The 25,802-nt window shown below is 36.6% G+C and overlaps 2 protein-coding genes across 3 annotated transcripts; both read right to left on the reverse strand.

Annotated features, from left to right (window-relative positions):
• Nucleotides 1-9,591: 9,591 nt before the first annotated feature.
• On the reverse strand, nucleotides 9,592-18,775 carry LOC306856843 (two pore calcium channel protein 1-like). Its single transcript, XM_079396332.1, has 19 exons — nucleotides 18,572-18,775; nucleotides 17,783-17,865; nucleotides 17,583-17,697; nucleotides 16,853-16,981; nucleotides 16,308-16,424; nucleotides 14,299-14,417; nucleotides 14,084-14,185; nucleotides 13,754-13,880; nucleotides 13,286-13,493; nucleotides 13,044-13,188; nucleotides 12,694-12,879; nucleotides 12,534-12,598; nucleotides 12,273-12,360; nucleotides 12,108-12,177; nucleotides 11,308-11,527; nucleotides 11,087-11,177; nucleotides 10,870-10,983; nucleotides 10,668-10,780; nucleotides 9,592-10,514 (listed from the first exon to the last, which is right to left on the reverse strand). Exons 1-19 carry the CDS (start codon nucleotides 18,674-18,676, stop codon nucleotides 10,390-10,392), a joined length of 2,322 nt encoding a protein of 773 aa, XP_079252458.1. The 5' UTR covers nucleotides 18,677-18,775; the 3' UTR covers nucleotides 9,592-10,389.
• A 3,948-nt stretch (nucleotides 18,776-22,723) lies between these two features.
• LOC306856802 (post-GPI attachment to proteins factor 4-like) lies at nucleotides 22,724-25,571 on the reverse strand. Of its 2 annotated transcripts, none has more exons than XM_079396281.1 (2): nucleotides 25,418-25,571; nucleotides 22,724-24,892 (listed from the first exon to the last, which is right to left on the reverse strand). In XM_079396281.1, exon 2 carries the CDS (start codon nucleotides 24,702-24,704, stop codon nucleotides 23,514-23,516), a length of 1,191 nt encoding a protein of 396 aa, XP_079252407.1. In that variant the 5' UTR covers nucleotides 24,705-24,892; nucleotides 25,418-25,571; the 3' UTR covers nucleotides 22,724-23,513. The 2 variants fall into 2 exon arrangements, with proteins under 2 accessions (XP_079252407.1, XP_079252406.1); XM_079396280.1 differs by having other exon boundaries at nucleotides 25,224-25,571.
• Between the last annotated feature and the right edge of the window lie 231 nt (nucleotides 25,572-25,802).

Genomic DNA, 25,802 nt, shown 5'->3' on the forward strand with positions numbered 1-25,802 from the left:
CATGTGTTAAATTACAGATTCATTGCCATTGCTATCATCATGCTATTGGTCACTTGAGCTGGCTTCTACATGCAGTGGCCAGTCAAACTTAAACCAACGCTAACATTCCAAAGAAAGCAGTTATCTTTGGAATGTCTGATTAAAAAAGTAGTTATGATATAAGAAAGCCAATTTACTCCGCAGTTATTTACTGATGCATATTCAAGAAGCGAAATGCTGACATTAAAGTGTACTCTGAGCATTACAATGTTACTATGCTGTTAGCAGACAAAGAAAAAAGTATACTAGGCACATCCATTGACCCACATACTTTTTGACCCAAATACCTGCACAAATAAAATAGCCACAAACAGAGGAGAAAAGTCTAGAAAACATGTGACTGAAATTATAATGACACCACACTAGACCACATGAACAAACTGTGAGGATATTTCTAATACCACATGCTACTGTATAGATGCCAAGTACTGTAGCTTATGAAGTGTTTCAACAGGGGATACTAAAACAGCTCCATTAAGTGTGCTGGCCATTTCTGATAGGAGTTCAAGAGAACCCATTATCAAAGCAACTAAAATATTTATTAACAACCTTACCAATACCATTTACTGAAATTAACACATTTAGCTTATTTCCCTACAGCAATGGTATTCAAATCCCATGCTAGACCAAAAAGGATCACACTGATATTAAAATAATGTGTGATATGCATACGCTGTTGATTAAAATTCTGTATTATTTTATCTAAATAAATTGAAAACAAAACACTAAAAGTGAATTCTAGGTTGATTCTGAGTGTTAGATGACAGTCAAGTTAATTTTAATGTTAAAATAGAGGGGAACAATCATGTACAATTACTGTAAATATCCAATATCAGCCAATACCAGCTAATAACTGCCAGTGCAAATAAAAATAGACTGATAATCAGTTTGTTTCATTATTAATCGCTTTATTTTATTATTAATAACATTATTTTAATGTGTTCATTGTATAAATAATATGATATTTTACTATTATTATTAAACACAATTTAGTAAGAATAGAACATATAATAAAAAAACTGTTAAACACATAAATATCATCAGTATTTGTCATTAAAAACAATCTAATTCTAAAACCAGACATTTGACAATAGGCTATACTATATTGGTCATTAAAATTATATAGACTTAAATCTTCTTAAAAAGTGAAATTGTCCCACCTCTAAATAAAACATCAGCCTTCATCACAAATTAAGTTAGAACATAAAAACCTTACTCCAAGGTTCAGTTTTGGAGTCACCTTCTATTAAACTAAGGTTACGAAAGATGCATATTAGAACCCAATAACATGCTTTTTGGCATGCAGCACTATTGTTTTGTTGGTTAAGCATGCAAGGCCCAGGTCGGCTCAGATTCAGTAGCTCAATCGCTAACTCATGCCCAGCCCAGCATCCATCAAGAACTGCAGTCTCTAGTGCAGCATCTTAGAGAAGTGCTCTACAGACAATCTAGGAACAAACTGCACTATGACATAAGGTAGACAAAGTTCAGCCAAGAAAAGTGACAGAGCGGAGTATTGCCAACTCATGTGCCAAATTCCTGACACCTGCACTGATGTACCCTTGATACAGGCAAACAAGGATATTTGTGGAAAACAACTGGAAGATGAAAGTCTGAATGTTATACAGACAGTGGCAGGGATGAATGATGCAGTTTACGAATATATTATACATAAAAGACTGAAAGCTTGTTTGGTCTGAATTCACATGAGTTGGCAAAAGAATGTGAGACGTGAAGAGTTTAATCACTATGTGTTGGTTTCTGAACACTGAGATACAACTGAAGTTCATTAAGCCAGCATTTCCACACCATGCAGTGGCCAGTTATCAATGGGCTCTTTATTGTAGCTGCAGTATACTGTTGTGAATATAACAACCATTATAGAATAATGAAGCTATTTAACTTGTCTTTGTCAATTATATCTCATGCCTCACTTTCCCATCCTTTCATTTACAGCCAATCGTCAATCGTCAACAGAGCTCAACGAGTTTCTATGACCTTGGTTCCGGAAGTATTTTTTCCTTTCATTTTTCCCCATAGGGATTTTAAAAAGTCGCTGAACCATACCAACCAGCTAAGAGGTGAATTACAACATTGGATAAAAAAGACTGTACTTAATGGCTTCAATAGGGGAAATAACTACAATTCCATGAAGCATTGCGAATGAATTATATAAACTATTCTTTTAATGAAACAACATATTTTACTTTTGGAGTGATCTGAGTGATTTGCATTCTCTGATCGTTGGATATTTCTATGCAGAATCATGGGTAATGTAGCTTTTCACCAGGAATTTTGCCTGTTATGCACAATTATTTAAAAAATAAGTTGAAATAATGTAGGCTGATGGCTTTAGCAAAGGCATTCCATTGATTATCAATCTCGTAGCTCACAGTAGGTCAATCTAAAAGTTTTCAAGTTATCTTTCCTCATATGGAGAAAATGAATGGGATTTTTACTTCCGCAACTAGACTTCTGCACGCTATTGTGACCATATTTGGAAATTTTACTGCATGAGAAACAACTTTGTAACCAAAAGTGTAAAAGGTCTGTCAATGTGTGGAAATGCTATTGCTTTATTCCCATATTAAATAGAATCCACTTTAGGCCAAAGGACAGACAGATATCCCTGATAGTTTCAACATTAGCTGCCATCTACCCTTTCCCTTATGAGCGACTATCTAACAAGCAGGTTCCGAACAGTCTTACGGGTGTTGTCCAAGACAGGCCGTAATGCTGGCGAAACAGCTAAAGCATTCAATCGCACGGCTTGTATTCCCACTAATCTGCATGGGAGCTTTTTTTCTCAGTTTTGTTCCAGGGGACCAATGGGATGTGAGCTTACGGTGAGCGAAAAGCAGAGGGGGTTTCATTCAGGTCACCTTAATTAACAAAGAATAATAATTGAAATTCCTCTGAATCCCAGGGAAGGGAAGCGTCAACAGCCATTTTGTGATCAAACTCTGAAAAGTGAAGTGCAGCCACATGTCCAGGAAGGGAGAGGGGGGGGGGGGGGGAGACTATGAAGGACGGTGTAACTCTCTCACCATTTTCACAAATCTCTTCAATAACCTTATGTCTCTGACAAATATCTTGCAATTGACCAATTTAGTCGACGCCAAAACCCTCCTTTGCCAGCCTACAAGCCAGAAAAACAAGAGAAGAGATGGATTATACTTAACAAGCAATTGGTTTTGAGCACTTTGAGCTGATGCAGTGCTTGATATGACGTTACGGCTGTTTTGTTTTCCTTCTCTGCGCTAGTTATCAAGGATTCGGCACATCGATCAGTCATGGCCGATGACTCGATCTCAAACCGTCAGCAGTTCCTCTTTTGACTATTATGACACTCACCATCCATCTCAAGGCAAGCATGGGTCAGACAGAAATTCAATCCTTAAGGATGAATGTCACAAAGGTCAGTTTGCACTCAATGTCCCAGAGAAAGGTGATACATGCATTATTGAATCATAAGCTGATGCGCAAAAGGAACAAATGTGTCTTTGACTTGACATTACGAAAAGACTTCGCCGTTACGTAAGCCCTGTGAACTGAAGAAAACACAAAACATACTCATGTGCAACACAGTGAAATGGACACAGATACATACACAAATTACAGCACACTTGGACACATATGGGCCAGACATTAAATACATACAATGCTTTCATAAATGCATAAATGTTGTGTTCATTAGCATAAGGGAAAGTGGGGGGTAAGCTGTGCCAATTTTCCTTGAGTTTTCTGAATAAGCTGTAGAGCAGGGCCACAGAAATATTATGAATTCACAAAAAGGTCCAAGTCATGTATTTAAAATAAAACAATAAAGCACTATCCCTTCCAAACACTTTCTACCACATTATTCATTTTCTTAAAGAAAGGTTTACTATTCTGAATATTTTAGTGCAGTGACATTATTTTCAATTTTATATTGTTAGTATTATTATACCTTCAAAATTAAATTTTCAAATCTTTTTAGATACTTAAATGCCTAAAAAAATTTAATATATTGCTCTGTAAATTTGGTTTGACATCAAATTAATTTACCCGTCATGTAGAAAATTTACTTTTGAAAACCTTCAATTTCACTTTTCTCTCAAACACAGGAAGACCCTTTCAAAATATTTGGATGCAAAAATTGTGAGGATGACACTTCTTAACCCATTTTCTCTTATGCCACAGAGTTGGAGTAAAGTTTGTAGGAAATGTACACAATATCTTACAAAGAGCACTGTATAACAATTTATTTCTTACATAAGACTAACATTTCATTGCAATCCTTACTCCAAATTATTTGACATGCTTTAGTAAAAAAGAAAAAAGGCAATTCCCTGGATGCTCTCACCCTACCTGGCACACAGACTACGCAAAGTCAGTCCTTTCCGTCGTTTTGAAATCTTCATTTGGGACCTCACAGTGACACAAACGATCAGCTGGGAGCGTTTTTAATACCATAAACCGCCTGATTTATGCATTTTGTTACTGATGTCTCTACCAAGCAAAAATTCTGTTCACGGATGCTAAAATAATTATTAAAAAATCTTAACTTAAAACATTAATATGTATCTCAAGCACGCTGCTAATGCACTGCAAGGCACTGGACTGCCACAAAAACACCCACTGACCAAGCGCACCTGCTTATCTAATCGCAAACAACATTCCCATAATATAAAAACCGTGCATATATTAATGACACAAAGGTCCAAGGTTAAAGCAAAAACACAAATCGGGCACGTGACGTGCTCTAATTCGCCGTATAAACGAGCTCTATCGGCATCATTGTGCAAAACAGCCTAAACCACAGAGAATTTAAAGAGTATATAGATCAATACTATTCTACCCAGATATTCGATACAGCCGATACATTCTGATAAATAAAAGACACGGCTCGCGCATCCTTTGCGCTGGTCCGCACTGCAGCGCGTCAAACACCCATGCAGTGACTCCTTACAATCTGTAGAGGACGCTTGCTAGATGAATATTCATTACGTTGAGTGACGTTCGTCTAGTACAGCTACGTGATTGGCTGATAGACAGGAGCTGCGCTAGTCAACTAACGAATCGAACGCTTAGCTTATGAATATTAATTACGTTTCAGTAAACTTAGAAAGCGACGTCAGACTGTCCTAATTATTATTCATAAGCTATGCCTTCGGCGTAGTAGGATTTGTTATTTCGTCTCCTGGCTACACCCGTTGTCAGTGTGCATTTTGTATAGTTACATAAACTAGTCAACACATCAAAATGAGATAAAAGTCTCTAAGATTACAAAAACCTAAAAAGTTAATTAGGCCAAAGTACCGATTCCAACACAAAAGCCCATCCATACAAAAATTGAAAGCCAACAATCAACACCAGGGGTTCAAGAGAGGCCAGTGTTATTTGAGCAAACGCGTATTATATGTTTTTCAATTACCAAAAAAAAAAAAATAAATAAATAAAATATATATATATATATATATATATATATATATATATATATATATATATATATATATATATGTATTTGTAGACATTCCGGATGCAGTTGGTTTAATTTGCATTCCTACGGAGGAGGATGTTTTAGAATGATAGAGGTTCTCCTACAGGACTCCTATGGTCTGGCATCTCAGGACCACCCATAGCCTACTAAGTCATAGTGAAATGGAAATATAAATCGCTTATTACCTGCTCATTTTCTTATGTGTGGAGGCTCATAACCTCTTTTTCCGCGTCAGGATATCCTTTAGACCTCTCTCGACCATTGCTAATGATGCTGGATGCTCCCTGCTTTGCTCCCCACTCGTCTGGATCTCAGCATCAGCACCACACTCTTCCTCTCTGAACTCCACCACAGCAATGATGATGCTCTGCAGACGGTATTGCGCGCTCTGCTGGCGGGCTCTTCACAGGACTACCAAAAATTGGCACACATGTTGGAATCTGCGGTCATTGGGACGCTATGCCGCACAGAGGCACAGGGGCCAAGGATAAAGGGTCAGTTTATTGAATAGTTTTAGTTATGTTTCAATGCTCAAACTTTATCTGACTAGCACAAATCCAACAAGTGATATTACAGCAAATTGCTTCATAATAACAATCCTTAAACATTGAATTTCCATAAATATTCCCACTTATTTCACTGAAAAAAAAAAAAAAAATTACAAAAAAAAAAAAATTAAGGTAAGTGGCTGCAATCAGTTTATTTTAGCTACATTTAAATGAACACATTTAGCTGCCTAACATTCAAATAAATTAGTTTATTTAAATGTAGCTAAAATAAATTATGTGCAACCACTTACCTTAAAAAAAATGTAGTAGTAGTATCATTTTTTTCAGTGTTCTAATTAATAAAGACAATGATACAAAGATAAAAGAGATCTGCACTTGTCCAGATTCAGCCCAAAAGGCTTATTTCATATATTGCTCAGAGGTCACAAAAATATATGTGCAAAAAGGTGCAAAAGTGCAAAAAGTTTTCAGGTATTAACCCTTGGCACTGAGGCACAGGACATGGCACTGAGGATCTCTTTCATCTTTGTATCATTGTATTTTTTGGATCTACGCACCTTATGTTATTTGCCTAGACCTTTTCTATATGTGGATTATTGATAAAGACACGAATACTTTGAAATCACATCAAAAAACTAAACACAATGAAATAATTATGTAAAAATAATGTATATATATATATATATATATATATATATATATATATATATATATATATATATATGAATGGTTTTAAATGATTATTGTAAATGAGTATTAAATGGAACAATAAAATGATTTGGGGATAAATGATTATAAATGAATGAATAAATGAATATTAAAGAAAGAAATTAAAACACAACACAAATATATGGTTGGTCTCTTGAAGCAAAACACACACAGTTGGCATTTGAGGATTCTTAGATTCAGGGTTGATTGAATCCCTAAACATATAATTAATCATACACTGAATAAAATAGGACTGACTACACTTCCTTGAGGAACACCATTATTGATAGTAAAAATGTCAAATGTTTTGGACCTTACTTTTACCATAATTGATCTGTTTTTTTTAAATGCTCATTCCCTAATTCTGAAGTCTTTCTCTTATTAGATTATTCATTTTAGTTAATAACCCCTCTCTCCACAAGGTATTGTAAGAAATGAATACAGAAAATAAATGAAAAGTACTTATTCATTGCCATTAAAGTTAAATTACTGAACCTACACACAGGAGCCTGATAAAAATGCTTATTTTAGAGAAAAATTTCAAAGGGCACTTACAGGCTTTTGCATCTGAACTGTTCATATAGTGTACACACACACACACACGTTTCGCTATCCTTGTGGGGACTCTCATAGGCGTAATGGTTTTTCTACTGTACAGACCGTATATTTTATTGCCCTACACCAACCCTACACCTAAACTTAGCCCTCACAGGAGACTGTTTGCAGTTTTAGATTTTCAAAAAACTTCATTCTGTGTGATTTATAAGCTTGTTTACCCGTGGGGACCTCAATTTAGGTCCCCACCATGACACAAGTCCCTATGAGTCTGTGTGTATTCAGGTTCAAGTCCCCACCGGTATATAAAAACAAACACACACACACACACGTTGGTTTTTGTGGTTTATGGGGACTCGCCATAAGAGTAATGGTTTTTATACTGAACAAACTGTGTGTGCTATTGCCCTACACCAACCCTACACCTAAACTTAGCCCTCACAGGAGACTTTGTGCATTTTTAGATTTTCAAATAAACACCATTTAGTTTGTTTTTAAAGCCTTTTGAATTACGGGGACACAGGCAGTGTCCTCATAAACCACCTTCATATTGTAATACCTCTGTCATACCCATGTCATTATACAAATTTGTGTCCTCATAAACAACATAAACATGCACACACACACTTTGAACTTTTATAAATATCTGTTTGGCCAATAAATTTTAAATGCATTATTAGCAACATATGTGCAGAGTTCTCCGCATAAATGACCCACGACTAGCAGATTAACATACTACTACTTATTTTCTTTTCTCTCCGATACAGTAGGTAGTTTAATTAAATAAAATATGGAAGATGTTAACTGTTACAAGATGACTGACAGGGCCAGGATGCACATAAATATGCTCTTCTATAAACGTTACATACTTTTCTTCACCAAAAGAGTACTTTAAGGGCATACTGTAAGAAGGCAAATTGGGACGCAACAAAAGTTTCCTAGTTGTAAATGCGATTTGAAAGGCTGTTCATGTCCATGTTGAATAGAACATGCTCTTTAGAAACCTCACATTTATCAGTGTTCGCTTTACTCATGAGAAATAATTTTAACTTTAATTTTAATTATTATAATTATAACTCACTGCTCTTGACCATGAGTGTCGGGCTTAGTGGTTCAAAATTTTACTTGCCCTGCCACAAAAAAATAAATAAAAAATTGAAAAAAATTAAAATAGTTTTGTTTTTAGATAATACAATTTTAGATTCCAGTTCTAAATTTTACAATTCTCAATTCTAATTTCGATACCACAGCAAAAAAATAGCCTAACAAATATAAAGTTAAAACATTAAGACAAATGAAGACTAAATTTACAACTTACAAGCAATAGAACAAATAAATAAACAAAATGAAAATATAAATTAAACAATGCTTAAGTTTTTGGCTTTGGTGTTCAGGTACATTGTAAAAACATGCATATTCTTCAGATTAATAGATTAATCCTTGTTAAAGCCAGAAACTCAAGAGCAGTAAGTGATCTCTCTGTCTGTTATTTATTTATGTATTAATTTATTTTAAACATTAAGGACATGGACAGCAGCTGGTAAAATAAAAACTTTATTATACAAAACCCTGATCCGCACTCACATGAAACAGTCTTCTCTTTTCGTTTTATTCTACATTTATCACCAATAGGACAAGGTTTTGTATAATAAGTGATTTAATGCAGAGGCCTTCAACCCTGCTCCTGAAAACCCACTCTCCTGGAAAGTTTATTTCCAGCTGGCTTCAGCACACCTGCCTGCAATTCTTGAGAAATCAAGAAACGAAAGAGTGGGGTGCTAACAACCTTGTGAAAATAAAAACTTTAGACACAATGCATGGAACCAATATTGCAATTACATCCAATTTCTTTCTCTGTTTACATTAATTTAGGACAGTTGACTGTTTTCGAGGATACTCACCAAGACATTTTGACATACTTTTGTATGTATTTATCTGTTCAAGGGCAAGACAATGCGGAAATGTGTGTGTGCTGTGCGCAGAGTAAACACTGAATGAGGTTGTTGCATCTATTTTTTTAAATGCTTTAAAGTAGCTTGAATGTTCAAATTTGAAAGTTGCATTCATCCGTTCGAGTGCAAGAAGACATGAAAGAACTCAATTTGGTGTCCGCACATTGTCAGAGACCACGGAATTGATTTCTTTCACATCTTGTAATATTATAAACTCAATCGAACATTTGAATTGGCCAGGCTTAAAACACATGCACATGATAAACATTTGTGAGGACGCAGCAGTGGCCTGATTGGTTTAGCTGTCCCAAGCATCTTTCACACTGGCCATCGGGCAGTCATTATTGTCGAGTCCGTGGTCTTAATTTTAATTAAAAAGGCAAAAATACAACTTTGATGATAAACACTTAAAAAAGCACTGTAGCACTTTTCACTCATTAATATTAGCCTATAGTTATTGCATTAGCTATCAAGAATAACTACCATGATTAACAATATTTTACATAATTTATTTATCTTGGTAAATGTTAATAATTTTCACTGTTATTACAAAAAACTAGTGATTTAAAAAATGCATGTGTAGAGTAAGATTTGTGAAAATGTAAATGAACTTATCAGCCTGATCCACAAGCAGAAAGACATATTTGTGAAGGTGTAAATCGCAAAACATTCTGTTAAGGTGTACATTTACGTTCACTATATACCTTCCTACTCTGTTCCTTGTTGAATGTTAGTTCATAATGCATTTAACCAATGTTAATATGTACAGTTACACATTTTTTATATGTAGAGAGCTGTTTCACACTCTTGATATTCTAAAGTAACACTTTCATTGCTGTAACTCCACAACCAGACTGCCAGAGGGTTAAACGCATTCACCTGCTCTGCTGTGCACCGTTTTCCTGATGCTACTGGTGGTGAAGGTGCTGCCGGGGCCTGGGTCCGTCTTTGCTGCTTGCAGATATATTTTGGTATAGCTTGGTATGTGTACAAAATTTTACTCTGGCGCAATCCCTGTTGGTCATGCAGTATATTTCACTTTTTTCACTTATTTTTAATGTCTATATAATAAATGTCATCAAATATTTCTTACCTAAAGAAAATCTTTGATACAAACTGTATTTATATGTTCTTTTAATGTTGGTTATATTGAGTCAAAGACAGGGTTTGAGAAGTTGATATTTTCTAGCTCCTCTTCCTCGTTGAAGTCTTCAGGACGAAGATCTGTTTCAAACATCCGCTGTAAAAGTCCATCCACAGTTCTGGATCCTGGAAAATAAAACAAAAGCAGTCCTTTTATTACCTACTAGTTTAGTAAATAATGCATTTGAAAAATAATGAGATAAAACAAAATACAAGTAAAGCAGAATAAAAAATGAGGGCAAGATAAAGGGGGGGGGGGGGGTTAATAAAATAAGTTACTTCTTGAAGCAATCTTGAACATGAGGGAGGGCTTCTGTTTGCCAGCTTCAGAAGGGCCCAGTTCATTGTCATTGCTTTCCATTGCATCTACAAGACCAGTGTCCACACCGTCCCTGCCAAACAAAAAAGGCCTCCATTAAAACTCCAAATCAACAGCAAAATGATGCTATGCTAACATGATAGATGTCCAAATGGCACATACTGTTGAACATTAAGCTCCAGCTCCTCTATTTTTTTCTCCAGAGAAGTTTGCAGGTCACTTTTGTCAACTGTGTATTCCACTAAGAATGCCTCCAAGATAAATGCCACAAAAATACTAAGGGGGAAAAAAATTAGGCTCACTATACAAATTATGCATAGTTGTCTTTCAAAGTAAAACACAATAATAATAATTTAATAGATAGTCCCTTCATTCTTACTTGATTATAATAATAACGACCACAATGTGAAAAAGGACGAAGAAAATTCTGGCTGAAACGTGTGTGACTGCCGTGAAACCGCTGGTCAACAGTGAAGTCAGTTAAAGGAAAAGCGATGCATGATAATAATGTTATTAGAACTTTCAAAGACCTTAGTCTAGAGTTTCACAGAATTATGCTTGGAGCAGAAATGCATTTTGATCTGTATTTGTAAAGGATATCATGCCACTGATTAACCACAGTGAGTTCCAGCAAGACAATGAAGGAAGAGACCACATTGTTGAAGTTGTTCTTGCAGTAGTTGAGTTTAGCAAAAGTGGTTCCTTTGAGGAGAGGGTTTCCACAGTACTCTTGATCAGGGCTTGTAGAGTTAGGTTCAAAGAACTGAAATTTACCTTTAAATAATTCCATTCCAACCATGGCAAATATGTAATACACCACCTGTAGGGGACAGCAGTGGATTTCTACATACTGATACACATCAATTATGACATTTTTTCCATCTCAAACAAGGGTTTAATATGCAGCATGATGGGTCTGCCTCCCTTCAAATGATTATGTCCCTGTCCCAGGATCAATGGAAGCTCGATGAGGTGCAGCCATACATCAAGCACTTCATCCAGCCTCCGCTTTTTTAACACCATATTATCGTACAAGGTGTCCTTGAGGTCTAGCATGGTGCAATATAGGTAAAACACCAATGAGAGGATTTCATACTTTCCCAGAGGGACACATTCATTCATTTTGAATTTTTATTTAAAACAATAGCCTGTATAATGCATGCAATATACAATATATACACACACACAATACCTTTCAAAAGTTTGGGGTTGGTAAGATTTATTTTTAAATGCTTTTGCTCATCAAGGCTGCATTTATTTGTTTAAAAATACAGTAAATATTGTGAAATAACTTGTATTGCAGACAAAAGAAAGAAAGTCATACAAATTTGGAACAACATGAGGGTCAATAAATTATGACTAAATTATGAAAATATGTTCAATAATGTTCAAATACTCACCACTATGAGCTGGCCAAATGTAAGAATAGTTGGTCCAATTTTAATAAGAGTGTTGATGATGGCTCGGAATCTACAAAGGTAAGTTTTTTTTAGTTCAATGTCACATGGCAGCTTATAAAAAATAATCATTTGCATATAAAAAGCATTTGGCTGTAACTATCTGACCTCTTAATGGAATCCACCAAGCGTATGAGTCGGAGGACTCTCAAGATGAAAACGATGTCCAAGATCTGGCGACTTGTGTAACCTCCAGCTGCAAACAAAAAAAATTGATCATTCAATTGCAAAGATAAACACAGTAAGGTTTCTTAAAGGTAATCTTATATAACAGCTTTGATATAAAATGCACTAAATGCAAAACTGTATCCAAGTACACTGCATCAATAGTACATAAGTAAATACTTCATAACTTTCCTAAGCACTTACAGTGTTTGAGTGCTGAGTTAATGATAGTGCCAAAGAGTGCAGACACAATAATGATGGTATCAAACCTGTAAGAGATAGATTTAATTGAATTTGTTTTCATGTGAGCTCACACCGATATTATGTGATCAAATTCAGTGAGCCATACAAAAAGTCTCCTCACCAGTTCCAGAAATGATGTCGAGCAAAGAACGCCCGAGGCTCGGTGGCGTACAATTTGAGAATGATCTCCAACATATAAAGAGCCAGAAAAACCCACTCAGCATTTGATACCACAGGGTTCTCCTCATCCAGACCAATGAATACAGCATTCACCAGAATAATCAGGTCATAGACATACACAAACATTCTGGAACACACAATACACCAAACAGATGAGCATATGGCAAGCACATGTACAAACATGTTTAACAGCTTCAATAGGATGTCCAACAGGGTCACAAAAGGAAGTCATACAACTTTGTTGTTCCAAAAAAAAAATCAATGCAAGTTAGATATTTTGTGTCCATGTACCTGTGATGAACCATATAGCGAATGAATCTGCTGACTGAGGAATTATACATGGAGGGGAAACAGATTTGAATGGGGTGTGGCTGTGACTTCACTGTGATCACCTGAATACTCAGAAGATCAGCAAGCTGGGCAAATGTAAACTTCCCTGCTCAGACAATGAAGATTAAAGGAAAAATTCAATAAAACAGCAGTCAAATATAATTTTTAAGTGACTTTTTGAAGCAAAGAAAAATCAGTCTGACCTATGTGTCCTATATTCTGATAATCTAAGACGCTCCAGAGCAATTCTCGGTAAGCAATACTGATATTCGGCTTGACAAGTTTAACCAGATGGTTCCAATTGGCCTGGGTCACTACAGGCTCTCCACCTTCACCCCGGGTCTCCTGAAGCAAAGAAAATGCCCGGCACATCTTAAATCTTCTGGCCTTCACCAGTTGCCGCACTTCCTCCTAGAAAACAGGAAAGAAATCAAGTAGAACTTCTAGAACTAGCTATAAAAGAATGAGCTAGATTATTAGTTTGATCAATCTAAATGCAAACAGTAACAGATCAATAACATTATTTCAATATTTAATATTAATTAGTTTTAATATTTAAAAATATACATATTAATTCAAGATTAATTTATTTTAAAATTATTTCTTTAAAATGTGACCGAAATAAATTTGACTGAGAAAGTTGCATGCTGACTTGACAAAGATTTGAATACCTTAAGGTACTTTTTGTAGTTGTTGTAAACGACAGCAAGAAAGAAGGACATGAAGGTATATGTGTTGATAACAATGTATAGAATGAAGAAAATAGTGAAGAAAACACTGTAGTTGTATGCCGGCATCCTACAATGAAAACATAAAAATTATATTACAGAAGCATTTGCATAGCGTGCTGCTTAAAGCACACCGTGGGTTACTGAAAGTCTTTTATACTGCTGAATATACAACTGCATACTAATGAGAGAGAGAGAGAGAGAGAGAGAGAGAGAGAGAGAGAGAGAGAGAGAGAGAGAGAGAGAGAAAACCTGCAATAGTTCAAGACTTACATGACATCAGGGCTATTAGCAGTGGTCACTAAAACATAAAGATCGAAAACAATATCCAAATAGTCAGTGAAATATGGAGAACCATCAATGGTAAGAAGGCCCCTAAGATAAAAGAAAAATATAATAATAAACTTAAAAAATATTTCAAATGGACACAAATGAGATGACTGGAAAAGTCCAGAGGTATAAATGAATGATACTGCATTTCCGATTACCTTTTCCCAAACAATTTAAGAGCCATGAGAGAAAAGACCAACACGCTGAACATGAATAAGAGAAAAACATAGGAGATCTGAGGCAGTGCATTCCGAATACTCCTGAAGGCCCTCCGCAGCTACAGACACAAAAGGGAGGGGAAAGGAATGGGACTGGAAGACATTTGTGCCATATGGACATACACTATCAAGTTTGGAATGGGTAAGATTTTATTAATGACCCAAAACACTTGAACAATAGTATACAGTATCTCACAGAAGTGAGTACACCCCTGACATTTTGTAAATATTTTATTATACCTTTTCATGTGACAACACTGAAGAAATTACACTTTGCTACAATGTAAAGTAGTGAGTGTACAGCTTGTATAACAGTGTAAATTTTCTGTCCCCTCAAAATAACCCCACACAGCCATTAATGTCTAAACCGCTTGCCACTAATGTGAGTACACCACTAAGTGAAAATGTCCAAATTGGGCCCAATTAGCCATTTTCTCTCCCCGGTGTCATGTGACTCAGTGTTACAAGGTCTCAGGTGTGAATGGGGAGCAGGTGTGTTAAATTTGGTATTATCGCGCTCACTCTTTCATACCGGTCACTGGAAGTTCAACATGGCACCTCATGGCAAAGAACTCTCTGAGGATCTGAAAAAAATAATTGTTGCTCTACATAAAGATGGCGTAGGCTATAAGAAGATTGCCAAGACCCTGAAACTGAGCTGCAGCACGGTGGCCAAGACCATACAGCGGTTTAACAGGACAGGTTCCACTCAGAACAGGCCTCGCCATGGTCGACCAAAGAAGTTGAGTGCACGTGCTCAGTGTCATATTCAGAGGTTGTGTTTGGAAAATGCTGCCAGCATTGCTGCAGAGGTTGAAGGGGTGGGGGGTCAGCCTGTCAGTGCTCAGACCATACGCCGCACACTGCATCAAATTGGTCTGCATGGCTGTCGTCCCAGAAGGAAGCCTCTTCTAAAGATGATGCACAAGAAAGCCCGCAAACAGTTTGCTGAAGACAAGCAGACTAAGGACATGAATTACTGGAACCATGTCCTGTGGTCTGATAAGACCAAGATAAACTTATTTGGTTCAGATGGTGTCAAGCGTGTGTGGCGGCAACCAGGTGAGGAGTACAAAGACAAGTGTGTCTTGTCTACAGTCAAGCATGGTGGTGGGAGTGTCATGGTCTGGGGCTGCACGAGTGCTGCCAGCACTGGGGAGCTACAGTTCATTGAGGGAACCATGAATGCCAACATGTACTGTGACATACTGAAGCAGAGACTGGGCCGCAGGGCAGTATTCCAACATGATAACGACCCCAAACACACCTCCAAGATGACCACTGCCTTGCTAAAGAAGCTGAGGGTAAAGGTGATGGACTGGCCAAGCAGGTCTCCAGACCTAAACCCTATTGAGCATCTGTGGGGCATCCTCAAACAGAAGGTGGAGGAGCGCAAGGTCTCTAACATCCACCAGCTCCGTGATGTTGTCATGGAGGAGTGGAAGAGGACTCCAGTAGAAACCTGTGAAGCTCTGGTGAACTCCATGCCCAAGAGGGTTAAGGCAGTGCTAGTAAATAATGGTGGCCACAAAAAATATTGACACTTTGGGCCCAATTTGCACATTTTCACTTAGGGGTGTACTCACTTTTGTGGCCAGCGGTTTAGACATTAATGGCTGTGTGTGGAGTTATTTTGAGGGGACAGCAAATTTACACTGTTATACAAGCTGTACACTCACTACTTTACATTGTAGCAAAGTGCCATTTCTTCAGTGTTGTCACATGAAAATATATAATAAAATATTTACAAAAATGTTAGGGGTGTACTCACTTCTGTGAGATACTGTATGTTTTCTCCAAATTTAAGCTTTATTTCATGGCAAAATTATCTGAATGGACATTTTCAAATTATAAAAAAAGAAAGAATTCGTTTAATTAGCTTACCAATTCACTATGCAGGAACTACTATACATTTATTTATTTGATTTTGTGCTTTGTGGTTTTCTTACTTGTCTTCCTTCTGTAACATTGACTAACAGAAGTGGTCTTAAGACCCTCGACCATCGGACGGCAAAGTAGCCGGTTGCTTTCAGAGCCCCGTATATAGTCAAATCTATGAAAGAGAGCTGTGAGATGGGAAAAGTAAAGAAAGATCATGAAACAAAAAAATACAGTGACATTCAAAATCTCACAAAATTTCTAGGAATGCAAGCTAGTTTCAGGACACACGTAAACCCTCTTCCTGACTTCAATAAATGTCTACTCATAGTCAGTGAACGCTACATTTCCTGGTGATCCTGCAGAACTGCTGAGAATGACAAACCCCGGGCTAAAGTTCATTTCACAACATTGTTACGACTACAGTACATTCTCAGCATTTTCTCATGCTTGTACAGACAGAACACTTTAGGTGAATTCACTGGTAATCTATTATATCAATTATACATTATTATATGGACCAGATAAAACTGATTATATATCTGTAAATAAAATGAAAATTGATTTATTTCATATTTACAGTCCAAAAACTGTTCTTTTTAGATTAGAGGCCTACCATTACAATTACTATGATGCAGATATTTTTAGGATCCTTCCAGAATTTATCCCTGGGAATGACTTTGGCATAGTGTACCATCCGCACAGTGAACGCAGAGAGACATATGATCTCAATTGTAGAAGTCGCCTAGAGAACATACATACACACACACACACACAACAATGTTATAGAATTATACTATATAACTGTCTAACAAGATTTTAATCTAAGGTTACTTTATCAGAGTCTAGCTGCCAAATGGTTTGGCTGTGAATGTCTTGGCTAACCACAATTAGCTGGGCTACAAATAAATAAATGGACAGTGACAGAAAAACAATCTAAAGCTCCTGACATTCTTCCATAGAAAGTGACTACTTTTCAATGACCATGGATCTCCATGAAATATCCCATTGTGTCATATGGGGAGTTGGCATGGAATGCAGGATGTCATAAAGGCAATAAACTATGTTTTATGTTGCTGGTCAAATAGTTTTCAATTTCACATAATCATATAGGTACTCTAATATGACAACAGACACAAACTTTACATTTCAGTATATAGAGGTTCATGCATAACACGTTTTATAGTTAAACAGAGATAGAAACAATGAGCATCTAATAAATTTTCAACCACACATTCACAAAACTACACAAAGGTCTGCAACGAATTACACATTGGATAAATGATTAAACCACTGCTTGGCTGACCAAATTTCAAATGCAGGTCTAAAATGTTTGTCACTCATACCCATACAGGAAGTGGCACAACAGCGGGATCCTCAAAGAGAGCCAGAGCAAGATTTATGATGATGAACACATATACCAGCATCTGCATGAACCAGTGATTGTACAACAGGTAGAGCCTGTGGAGTATTTGACAGATTTTATAATACACAATCTAGTAATAGTCAAAGTTATAAAAATGCTTGCTGGAAAGTTATCTCTTACCTCACGGCCTGTGGCGAAGTATCAAAAAAGATGTTCCTGTTATACTGGGCGTCTGATACATATACTGTGGCAAGATTGAATTTCTAAAACCACATCAGCAAACATCAACGACCAAGAAGAGAGAATTAAAAACCAGTTTGATAGGTCATTATAGTGTATTAAATATTTTATTTATCCACTTTAGAGGATTCTGTGGAGTGACAAATGGATTTACATAAGTGTAAATATTCCATGTAATCTCTCAATTAATAAATTACATAATTAGCAAAAGACTGTGTATAACTGGATTAAATGGAGTGGCATACCATTCGACATAAATTTACCAAAACTATTAAGTGCTATAACCTCCCTTTCAAACTACAGCCATCACTCAAAAATGGGACACGTTTATGCTAACAGTTAGGTCCATGCATAATTATAATTGTATGGCAACAGACACACATAACTATGCATTTCTCTAAAATGAGAAACAATTAACAGGTAAAGAACTTCTGAAATGTTTGCATAAGGCAAAAATAAAAAATGTATTCTCCTTTTTTCTTGATAAGCAAGATACCAGATGTTTCTCTGATTACATAAAATGATCCAGATTTAAAAGGACCTCCGTGTTGCGGTAAATTCAATAGACTTGCCTCCCAATTAATAAACCAACCAATCCAAACTTAATATCAGTGTTCCATTTATGAACCTGAACGTGTTTTTAAACCCATCTGTTTGGATGTTTTTACATTTAGCGGCACACTGATCATCAGTACAGGTCTCCAAGGACCCTATATCCGCGCAAAATACCTCTGTCATCTCATCTGAAACGTTACTGGAAACATTGTTTCCTCCATTGGTTAAACCTTCATCCTTTGGTAACGCATGGCCCTTTGGTTTTTCGGTCTCTGACATTTTTCTCCGTCCCTCAACTTTTCCCTGTCCTTACGCAGCTGATACAGATCCAGTTCGCAGGAAATCCCGTCTTGAAAAAGTTCATCTTGCAAATTTACTAATCCTAGCATGGCGAAGGTCTCGCTATTCAAAATTCATGATCCACGCCTTCGCATTTGGAAAATGACCAAGCAACTTCAGCATGGCAAAATTAATATTTAATAGAAAAGCCATCTCACCAATCAAACTGAGGATGGGCTCATTAATATTAAGAAGCACCGCCTTCCATTGATTAGATACCTTGCTTCGATTGGGTGAACGTCCTTTCTAATTAATATTCATAAGATGAGGCATCGCCATAGTAGGATTTTCTTGGTTTTATCCCGCATATCCAAACTGCGGAAACGTGTGTCATTTGGCTTTAACCTCCACAAATAAACAATTATGGGGCGAATAATATATTTGTCAAGAATGCATGTAAGAAATTAATATAGCCTACTATTTATTTAAAACGGTTTGCACAGCTGTTTTTTGACCGGTCATGTGACTGAATCCAGCGGAACCAAGTAGAAATCGCTGCATCCCGGAGACCAGCAAGTGGGAGGAGTTTACGCCAAGAACAGCAAGTGGGAGGAGCTTACGCCAAGACCAGCAAGTGGGAGGAGCTTGTGCCGTTTATAACGCATTTTCATAGTAGTTTAAACTGAAATTCTTAGTTTTGTCATTATTGTGTGTATCCAGTACCATTCACTGTCAACACTGAAATCATGTCTTTACACCTTTTGCCATGCTTCGTGATGGTGTCATTTTAGGGAAAGGGAAGTGGTGTGTGGCCAAGTATGGTGACCCATACTCGGAATTTGTGCTCTGCATTTAACCCATCCAAGTGCACACACAGTAGTGAACATACACCCGGAGCAGTGGGCAGCCATTGATGCGGCGCCGGGGGAGCAGTTGGGGGTTCGGTGCCTTGCTCAAGGGTCTCAGTGTGGGTAAATTATTTTATTTCTGATGAATCAAATTATGTACAATTATTCATTCAGCACAATATACTTGCATGCAGTGGACACTGCAAAATCCAGGATGCATTGCTTTCAAGTAAATTCCACGGAGCTCGCCTCGCTTGCCCTTTCCAACATAACCTGGTGGGTACACAAGAAGCACAATGAACATTAGGGTTAACCCAAATTTAAAACATTCTCCCCATGCTATCCAAGATATGCATGACTTTATTCTCTTGTTGAACATGTACAAACATAATCATTATTCAAGAATAATTTCTCAGCTCTGTAGATCTATGCTTGCAAGTAAATGGTGTCCAGAAATTTTACGGAATGACATTAGGCCAAGTAAATTAGACTTTATTACTATTTTTAAACGAAGTATTCCTTTTAAAAACCACTAGACAAAACACTAGTTTATTCACCATTAATTTACACAAAACTGATTATTGATTATTATTAGTATTAATTTTTTTATTATTTAAACCATGTTTTAATTATATTACATTGTGGATTAGGAGGTGTGTTCTAATACTTTTGAAAATGTACCTTATTGTTTAGAAAATTACACTGTAAAACATGAACAGTTGGATCAACTTAAAAAAAAAAAATACTTCAATTGGTAATTTTTTTCTCAACTTCATTTATTACAAATAAAGGTAATAAATTAAGTTGAAAAAAAATATATACGTTTTAGGTGTTACCAATTGAAGTATTTTTTTTAAGTTGATCCAACTGTTCATTTTTTTACAGTGAATCTATCACAGACTGTATAAAATTTATAACACAATGAACACCATATTAAATACACCATATTAAATCTACTTTTACACTGATAATGGGACTATATATCTTGACATTATTTATGATCTGCATAGTATCTTACTACAGTACATCTTGTAAGTGGTTATGTGTGGAGTGTTATTTGAGCGTTCCCATTAATTTTGATGTGAGCTAGTTAATAATCTCAACTGGAAAAAAAATGCAATGTTTATGTTAGGTTAAATTTTATTTTGATGTCCCCTTAGTCTATCGACTATAAGCAACTTTGCAACTACATGTCAACTAACTTGCATTAGAGTATTTGTAGGCTTAGGTTAGGGTTGGTAGAATGTTGACGTACTCGCAAAGTTGCTTATAGTCAGTTTGTCTATTGGGGAACCATCAAAATCAATGTGTTAGCATATATTTAGCAGACATACTACTAAGACTCCAATGACTGCTAGTTGACATGTAGTTGCAGAGTTACTTATCAATAGCTGTCTAAAGGGTACCATCAAAATAATCAAACTGATATAAAAAAAAATAGTTCAAAGCAATCTGATCTGATATCTGATCTTATGGCTGTTTGAGAGAAAAAAATATATGACTATTATTATTACTATACTTCTAAGTGGTCATTGATGGCTTTAAAGGATTAGTTCACTTTTAAAAAAACTTTTGCTGATAATTTACTCACCCCCATGTCATCCAAGATGTCCATGTCTTTCTTTCTTCAGTCGAAAAGAAATTTTTGATGAAAACATTTCTCCATATAATGACCTTCAATGGGACCCAAACGGTTCAAGGTCAAAATGACAGTTTCAGTGCAGCTTCAAAGGGCTTTAAACGATACCAGACGATGAATAAGGGTGTTATCTAGCGAAACGATCGGTCATTTAAAAAATAAATAAAGTTAAAGTTTTATAAGCACAAATGCTCGCCTTGCTCTGTTCTGTGATGCGCGTTCGTGACGTCACGTAAAACGCATTTACGTGGAAAAGGTCACGGTTGAGGTAGGCAGAAGTACCGAGTCAGTAGGCTTTTTAATATTAAAACACCCAGGATACGCACACGAAATGGGCATTTTAAACGATAAACTGACACAAAGACATTTGAATATGTGTATATGGTCCTCCTTCTGCACATTTGTAAACACTGACTCGGTACTTCTGCCTAAGTCAACCGTGACCTTTTCAACGTCATTGCGTATTACGTGACGTCACGAACGCGCATCACAGAACAGAGCAAGGCGAGCATTTGTGCTTATAAAACTTTAACTTTATTTATTTTTTAAATGACCGATCGTTTCGCTAGATAACACCCTTATTCATCGTCTGGTATCGTTTAAAGCCCTTTGAAGCTGCACTGAAACTGTCATTTGGACCTTGAACCGTTTGGGTCCCATTGAAGTTCATTATATGGAGAAATGTTTTCATCAAAAACCTTAATTTCTTTTCGACTGAAGAAAGAAAGACATGGACATCTTGGATGACATGGGGGTGAGTAAATTATCAGCAAAAGTTTTTTTAAAAGTGAACTAATCCTTTAAGTAAAGTAGCATAAGAAAGGTGACAAGATATGAGACTTATAATACATTATAACTATGAGAAATATAATCCATTGTAATTTAAGTGGATGCAACAACGTGGTCACTGTGTGTTATAAATTATCACTCTTAAAAGCTATAACCACTAATAAGTAAATATTATAATACATTAAAACTGTTCTTATGGATATTCATAAGATGATATAACATATTATAAGGTTTTTTATAATGCATTATGTATTTATTATAATGCCTTAAAATACCCTTATAATGTATTATAAATATGGGCTTCATAGAAAGTGTTACCAAAATTACAATGCCATGCAATTACATTACCTGCTTATGGTCTTCGGTAACCATAACCTGGAGAGCAAATTAGTTTTTTGTAGAAGGAAAAAAAAAATATATATATATATATATATATATATATATATATATATATATATATTGTCAGGAGCAAGATTGTAGGCCCACCCATTTGCATCTGGCTCCGACCTCCGTTTATACCCATCTAGCGAAGAGGATCCACAGGCTCAGTTTTATAGGGACGTCTCAAAGAAAACACCCCAACGTCTGTGTTGTGATTAACCCATTGTTCCCTTATGTTTACACTGTAATTTACGCTGAGATCTCAACACTAGAGGAACACCATAAAATCAAATAATTTAGTATTACTTTTTTCAGTATATAATTACCTTTATAAAATAAACTGATTGGCAGACAAACCAAAAAAAAAAAAAGAAAAGAGACCAACGAGTGTAAAATTTATATTTATTTTACCAAAAGTTATTTCTATAAACACCAAAGATTGAAAGATCAATACAAATCTATGGAAACAATCTCTTTTTTCAAAAAATTTAAATAAATCAATATCTGGGCACAATGATTGTTATAGTTATTTTCATAACCTTATTAATTCCCTTCTGATGTAAAAATCCATTTTTATGCACTGTAGATAAATGTTTGGAACAACATTGGTTTAAAAGATAAGCAGCATTCTACTGTATGTGTCAACATGTCAAACAAATTTAGTAGGAAACAATTAAAAAACTTGATTAAAAACTTCTTTTTTGGCAAACATTCAGCTACGATTTCTTTAAACATAATTGTATTTCAGCCATGAAACAAAGTGATTTTATTGCTGGTGTGGTATATAAAATAAACCAAGAAATTCACTAATGAAAGATGATTATGTTTCCAGCAGATGCAAATAACAACAAAAATAGATCAATCTCAAAACATATAAAATTGTAAAGACTGCAAAATTTAAACATCCCATTCTTTAGTCAAGATAGAAAGGCGTTTAAAAATATACCACAATCTTAAAGCATCTGTCTAGAACTGCAGCACAAGGGGTCACACATAAAACATAATTTTGTCATTTATATCTAAATTAATTTCTTTCCTTTCCATGTATGCGAGTAGAGACTTTTGGGGCCCTAATCTAAGTGTTATGTTGAACTCCTACATGAGTATGTGTTCAAACAGTGTCTAAAATGGGTTTCATATTTAACTTTTATGAGCTGTTCTAGGAGAATAAGCTGAAATGTCAAATTAATCTTGGCGGAACGGGGTTCGTCCTGATGGAGGAGTAAGCACCGATATGCTTGATGAGATTAGGTTCAACGCTGTGTGCTTTCTCACCTGTCCTCGATCTGGCTATCTTGTACAGCACCATGTCTTTTGCATTTCCCTGAGCGCAGACGGCCTGGTCCAGGTATTCGGCGGCTCGAATGGAGGCGTTACCTGGATAGAGCATAGCAGGGGTGCAGCATTCAGTGGCAGGACACACAGCGTACAGCTGAGGTGAAAGCCGTCTGATTTCTAGGAGATAGTGCCTCCCTGCCAGCTCAGCCATGGCCATTACGTAGAGAGCCAGAAAGAGCAAATGAGGCAGTGAGAAGGTAAAAGAAAGAGGTGTACAGTGATAGAACAAAAGGAGGAGCATCGTAGCCCCAAAAAGGCCGAGACCCATCCATTCTAGAATGCGATAAGGCTCTGGATTCCAGTATCTCTGCAGACGTTCTGGATGGTACAGCTTTATGTATAAAGAATTAAGTGCAAATCTCCGTGAGAGTAAGTTTTTAATGGACGGAAAAAAACCAGTCAATGGAAGTGCGTCATCCTCCAGGACAATCACGTTTTTCGGCCTCATCATGTCCCATCCCTTGCGCAGGCAAAAAACATAATCTCTTTTCTCCTTCTCGAAGATGTTGGCCACGTCTCTGTTCTGCCACCTTTCATCAAGAGAACGTCTAACAACCAAAAACTGTTTCTCCAGAAGCAAAGCATCCTCATTTAAAGTGGGACTGCTTTCGACGTCACAGAGCATGACCTCAGCACATGGTTTATCGCCACACGCTTTAAGGAGCGATTTGAGCTGCTGTGCCACTTGTAGCAGGTAGTGATAGTCCCTCCCCTCTGTTCTTCTGGCTGTCACTACAGTGACCAGGAGATCTGGTTTCTTGGCAATCGTTTCCAACGGGTCCTTCAGGCTTTTCGTAGAGGCTGCTGCTTCCCAGAAACGCAGGGCCTCCTGGCCTCTGTCGTAGCTTTCCTGTAGTGCTGCATCACTTAGTGAATCAAGATAAACAGTCTTTAAAAAATAATACGAGTAAAGTAGACGATGACAGCATATAGGCAGTATCACTCCAAAGGTCAAAACACACAAAAGCAGCCCTTGAGCTACTGGGCTTGACCAACGAAAGTGTTTGCTTGTACAAGTCCTGCATCGAGGCATCTGTGTTTATTTACACTGAGATCACAATTCTGTACTTCTGTGGCAGTTCAAACAGTGCTGAAGTGATGGATATGTTGCACAGGTGGAGGGACAGGGGAACCAGATTCGAGCTGCTGTGCAGTACAAGTCGTGTCATATACAAGCTTATGAATTTAGAGAGACTTCTCAAGATAATTCCATATGTGCATCTGTAGACAAGAGTGATATAGAGTCATGCTCTCATTCTTATTGTAAAATAAAACATTAAATATTACTAAAAACATTCTCTCTCTCTCTCTCTCTCTCTCTCTCTCTATATATATATATATATATATATAAATAAATAAATAAATAATGTAAAACATTGTAAAATAATTTTTTTTCTGGAATGCCCCTTCCTTCTGTGCAAAAAGCTCGTAGAAAGTATGAAAAACTATATGAAGGAGCTTATTGCATAAAGAAAACAAACCCGGAAGAAATGGCCCGTTATGTGAAATAAAACAAAGCATTGTTTTATGAAAAGTATTTCAGAATTCCTACCAGAATGTGGATGTTTAGCACCCGAAGACTAAAAGACAGCGGCCTAAACTGAGCAACTCGTCAAACATCACGCGTGACGACCTCTTTGCCCAAATCAGTTCCAAACATAAACAGTTACGGCGTTTCCGTATTACCATAACGCACGGACCAAATGCGCATTACATCATGGGGAAGCCATGTTAAGCGCTTCTTACCCGGTAGAACACTGAGCGCATCCAGCAAGATGCAGTCATAAAGCGGAAGCAGTGATTGAGCTCGCATTTAACGAATTTTAGGACGTTTTTGTCTCACAGGAGACAGACGCAATTAAAACATCCTCATCTAGAGCTCAAAACGACTGTGATTGGTGCATCATAGCCAGCGCTAAGCAATGTTACAGAAACCACGTGATAAAGACATCAAGTGATATAATTACAAGATCAGACACTAGATGACAGTGTGGAGTTACAGACCGTCTGCCGTCGACACGCGGGGCAAAATTAAATGTGCATAAAAGAGATTTTTGGTGTTTTTGGTAGACCTGACCAGAATGTTGGAGGAAGGTAAACTGTACACTGTGCAAGAAGTAAAGGGGAACAA

Source organism: Barbus barbus (genome assembly GCF_936440315.1).
Source record: "Barbus barbus genome assembly, chromosome: 37".
In the NCBI taxonomy this organism is placed as follows: domain Eukaryota; kingdom Metazoa; phylum Chordata; class Actinopteri; order Cypriniformes; family Cyprinidae; genus Barbus; species Barbus barbus.

What these genes read in the sequence shown, in the direction of transcription:
- LOC306856843 (XM_079396332.1), bottom strand. Translation starts at nt 18,676, where the DNA reads ATGTCAGAGACCGAAAAACCAAAGGGCCATGCGTTACCAAAGGATGAA. An exon ending in ACTTCGCCACAGGCCGTGAG is followed by an intron (nt 17,698 to 17,782) that starts GTAAGAGATAAC and finishes AATACTCCACAG; the next exon opens with GCTCTACCTGTTGTACAATC. An exon ending in CATTTGGCCAGCTCATAGTG is followed by an intron (nt 11,528 to 12,107) that starts GTGAGTATTTGA and finishes TGTCCCCTACAG; the next exon opens with GTGGTGTATTACATATTTGC.
- LOC306856802 (XM_079396281.1), bottom strand. Translation starts at nt 24,704, where the DNA reads ATGCCTCGATGCAGGACTTGTACAAGCAAACACTTTCGTTGGTCAAGC.